Source organism: Macrobrachium rosenbergii, chromosome 2 (assembly GCF_040412425.1).
Source record: "Macrobrachium rosenbergii isolate ZJJX-2024 chromosome 2, ASM4041242v1, whole genome shotgun sequence".
NCBI classification, from domain to species: domain Eukaryota; kingdom Metazoa; phylum Arthropoda; class Malacostraca; order Decapoda; family Palaemonidae; genus Macrobrachium; species Macrobrachium rosenbergii.
The window spans coordinates 23,103,150-23,108,149 of record NC_089742.1 but is presented as its reverse complement, the minus strand read 5'-3'; the positions used below and the strand labels follow the sequence as shown (position 1 = coordinate 23,108,149).

The 5,000-nt window shown below is 37.2% G+C and overlaps 1 protein-coding gene across 1 annotated transcript in view; it reads left to right on the top strand.

Annotated features, from left to right (window-relative positions):
• Window positions 1–5,000, top strand: part of LOC136844064 (nidogen-1-like) — a 20,479-nt gene that overhangs the window by 6,917 nt on the left and 8,562 nt on the right. The window contains exon 2 of the mRNA XM_067113081.1: window positions 4,346–4,390. Coding sequence (XP_066969182.1) covers window positions 4,346–4,390 — 45 coding nt within the window. The remainder of the gene's footprint in view (window positions 1–4,345; window positions 4,391–5,000) is intronic.

Genomic DNA, 5,000 nt, shown 5'->3' with positions numbered 1-5,000 from the left:
GCCATTTCAAAGTCAAAGATATTGCCAGCAAACGTCTGATATGAATATATAATTTCTTCTATTTCCTACCATATTTGTTTTCGGCAGTGGATCCCCACTATTCAGAAGGAAGGACGCCTTATTTTGCCTCCTTGTTTCCTTTTACTTATAGGCAAGCTTATAGTTTCCTTTCACAGTTTTGCCATCTAACATTACAGCCTGTTTGTTATATTACATCCGCTCTTAGTATCTCTGTTACTGAGTGTTTTCCAGACCAAATGCTTAGTGTTCTTGGCAGTGATGTGCAGGTAGCCTGACCCCTTAGTGTCCATGGTGCCTTGCAAGTCTGTCAATTACATATTTACGTCCTTTTTTCAATATTCAGTATTCTCTCTCTCTCTCTCTCTCTCTCTCTCTCTCTCTCTCTCTCTCTCTCTCTCTCTCTTTTATTATTATTATTTTTTTTTGTGGATAAGGTCGGGGGTTTGTCGATTCGCACCAAGTGATATGATTCTTCGTCCATCTCTATGACAGAAGATGGCCATATATTGGGAAAAAGAGTTTATCAGTTTTTGAATCTTGAGGTGGACCGAGATGTGACCATTGAAGGATTGGCTTAAGAGCAAAATCCTCGATTTCTCTATAACCGTTTCACAATGACGTGTCTTGAATTGACTGGCAAATTAGCAACGTTCGTCAAATTATATGCCACATTTCTAGATTTATGATTTTCATATTATTCGAAAATAATAATGATGATTGATAAACAAAATGAAGGTCAGTGAGGGAATATATATGCCTCAACCCTTCCATGTCTTAATTTCTCTTGTAATAAAAATGAATATCTGATACTAGATAATAAATATGACAAATGCCCATTGACACATAAAACGTCCTGAGACTCCTCTTAAATTTGTTTAAAGGGTGTTTGCAACGTCCCTTCAACCCCTGGCTTCACTCATCTTCTAGCCTCTTACACTGCCTCCAATCCCGCTCCTGTTCATCAGTCTTGCTGTCAACTTCTCTAGCTATTACCACTCAGTACAACTGGGGGTTGTCTCCCGGTTCCACTGTTAGATTCATGTACGTCCTCTCCTTCATGCTTGGATCTCCTTTCTCTTACTGTCCAACCATTCCGACTCCCTCTTGCCACTATCTTAAGCGCTGAATGGCCGAAAGTGAACCATGGCTTGTCTTTACAGTCTACATTTCATAAACCAATCGACAGTCCAAGAATTATATATTCAAAATCCAGATGACTGGGCAGCCTAATGGAAGGGTCTGATGCGAGCGGCAATGGATTACCACGAGCCCAGAAAGACAATGATGGAAGGGAGAGTGAATGTACATTTGCACAAGTCTACATCTTTACAATTGTACCATCAAAGCTACTTAAAAAAAAAAATAAGAACGAGGATTCGAACGATGAGAGAACATAAAATAAAAGGTGGTTCAGGAAATGTATTTCCTTTGAAATCGACGTACAAATAATTATCTCTGAAGCCTTCGGTCTATTTTCACACCTTCTTTGATCTGTGTGTGTGTGTGTGCCTCTCTCTCTCTCTCTCTCTCTCTCTCTCTCTCTCTCTCTCTCTCTCTCTCTCTCTCTCCTTTCCCTGGAACAACTTTGCCAGGGGATATTTCATCAATGGAATCAAAGGAAAATACTTTCGCAACCCGACTGAAGGTAAATAGACTGTGCTTTCATCATATTGTGTGTTTGAATAAGGCCCTAGTCTCCAGCTGAAGGATTTTCTTTTCCTCATAAAAATGAGCGCAATTTTGTTTGTATGTATGTATGTATGTATGTATGTATATATATATATATATATATATATATATATATATATATATATATATATATATATATATATATGTATGTGTGTGTGTGTGTGTGTGTGTGTATGTATGTATCTATGTATGTATATACATGTCTATATAATATATATATATATATATATATATATATATATATATATATATATATATATTATATATAATATTATATATATATATATATATATATATTTACATATATACACATATGTACAGGTATAAATGGCACCTGTATTTCTTGAGATCACTCTTATCCTCACTTATACATCTTTGTGCTCGTACTATAGATTATCAGCACCTGTGCGCTTTTTAGAATATTTCTTCAACTTTTTCTCAATTTCTATGAGATCATCGCTACCATCTTCAGTAATTAATTATGATCAATTTAATGGCCATTGGTGAGTTTTTCCGTAATCCTGAAGTCACCCAGACAAAACATATATTTTACAATGAATTCTTGCATAAATTTCTAGGAATTTAAAATAAGAAATATATTTGTTTTAAAATGCGAAATGACTAATGATATGTCAAATGTATATGTTGCACCAAAAGACGTTTCATGGCTAATTTGGCAACATGAATTTTCATGGCTCCTCTTTGCCAACATGTTTCCCATTACGCTTCTACTGTGTTTAATTAAATATGATCCTGTTTTATGCTTCCGCGACTCTTCGTAAAGCCTTTTATCTTGCCAGTCACGGAGGGAAATATTTTCAAATCACTCCACAAGTGACACTCTCCCCTCTGGTTCTCCTGTCCAGCATCCATCGCCCTCTTCCAGATTCCATCCAGCTGGTAGACTCCTTCCAGTTCGACTCTTTCCATTTCACTTGAGTTCTTCTCCACCAGTTCCTTCTTTCCTGCCACTCCTCTGGTCATGCAAATTTTCCTTGTTTATTTATTCCTTTACTCCACATTGCTGCCATTAATCCTCCTAGGCCTTTCAGAGAGAATTTTACTTGCTATTCGCTTTCCTAATACTTTTCTCCTAAGTCCTATTAAAATAATTGTGCATTTGCCTCTGCCAACCTAAATCTGTGGGAAATCCCGGACTTTTCACAGTGCTGTTCACGTATGAATGTTTCCACTACCTTCCACTTAATTTTTTCCTCTTCTTTTATTTGATTTTACCTTGAGTAAAAGCCAATGGGTTTTGCAGCCCAGTCCTCTTACCAAACCTAAACCCGAAGGAAACATAAAGAATGAAAGGCTATTATGCTTGGAAAGTCAGATCAGGAAAGAGAGCTCCAGAGCTCCCTGTGCAGGATTTTGTCAGTTTCCTTCGTACTTGCGATAAAAATGTTCTGCTTCTGCTTGTCTCGGTTTTCCTTACCCCACATGATAGTTTTCTTTTTTTCTTCTTCTTTTTTAGGAAACACTGTTCTTAAAGAAATTTTCATCGTTTTCTATTCTTCAATGATAGAAGTTTTAGCTCCTTCATTCTGCGTCAATCCTTCCTTGTCTGAACCTACTGATCGCTTTAATTGGCTCCTTTGCTACTAATCCTAATCCTTCCCTGCTTTGTTGTTAATCCTGTTACTGTCCTGCTTTTTTTGGAACTTCTGATCCTGCCCTGAGCCTAATCCTTCCTTGCTTTCCAGATCATCCTTAATCCGCCCTGCGCTCCTGCTAATCGTAATCCTTCTTGCTCTCCTGTTAATCCTAGTCTTTCATCACCAATCCCAGGTACAGATCTTCTTCTGCCTACTTTTCATACCTTCGTAATTCATTCATCAGTTACGTAGTTCTTTATTTCTTTTATCTTGGTTTCAAATATGAGATCTCCTATTACTCTCATCTTCATTAGTTTATTAGTCCTGAACTATTTTTATTTTTTACATTATCTTGTTGGACCTGTCCAGCCTCCACTTTCAAGCACTGTTTTCGGGTAATTTTCACTAGTGTCTACATCCATCATTTTTCTCTAATGGATACCTGATGTTGTGCTTTTTTTTCTTTGAAGGACACACAACGATCATGAGCGGCTATAAATCAATGCGTCTCAGCTGTATTTTCTGGCCTGTACTATTTTAATCCTGGTGGACAAGGTCTAGAGAATACGTATTCTCTAGACCTTGGTGTACACGATATTCTTCTCTCTCTCTCTCTCTCCTTCTTTTGAACATTGGCCTGTCTTTCATCTGGCACTCTCTCACTTTAGCAAACTAAGTTTCCATTATGACTTCCCTACGCTCTCTCTCTCTCTCTCTCTCTCTCTCCTTTTGAACACTGGGCTATCTTTCCTCCTGGCACTCTCTTCTTACTGGCAATCAAAATTTTCATGATGACTTTCATGATTCTCTCTCTCTCTCTCTCTCTCTCTCTCTCTCTCTCTCTCTCTCTCTCTCTCTCTCTCTCTCTCTCTCTCTCTCTCTCTCTAATCTAAAAGCCAACTTTTTTTTCAGCCTGATACATGTTTCGTCCTCTTCATTTTGGCAATTTTCCCTACTTCGTGCTGTGGCATGTTTCATTTGGGTACTCCAGTTACTTTTTGCTCATTTTTTTCATGAAAGTTCCTCTTTTCTTTCAGAGATGAAGACAGAACTTAAAAATGAAGTAGAGGAAATGATCAATGGTAAGTTATCCTGAAATTCCTTTGATAAGATGCTTGAATGCCGTAGTCCCTTAGCCAATATTTTGCTTTAACTTTTCCCTTTCGTCTCTCCTATGAGACTGCAATTTCATCACGAATAATAATAATATAATGAGAGTAAAAACGAAGTAACTTTTACATTATTGTCTTCTTTCATTTTCACGTCGTTACCACGATACTGTATAGTCCAAGCAGAGAGACTATTCGTTATAAAAGAATGGGGAACACCACTAAAATTTACACAATACCAGTGCAATAGGATTAATACCCCATCCAATATCCAGAAGTAAAATTCTTTTGTGTGTTTCAAAAGATATACTTTTTAGCAACTTGTAAGGTGGTTGGCCTTTGTACCAGTTTTCGTTTAACATTCTTTTTTTTAATATTTTTAATGATTATATTGAATATTTCCATATTCAAATTGATGAATACTGCAGAATCTGATGCTGCATCCAAGTAAAATATTCCCGTGAAAATCTCTCTCTCTCTCTCTCTCTCTCTCTCTCTCTCTCTCTCTCTCTCTCTCTCTCTCTCTCTCTCTCTCTCTCTCTTTTGTACGTCGAGCGGTATGTACAAAATTCTCAAAATGGGT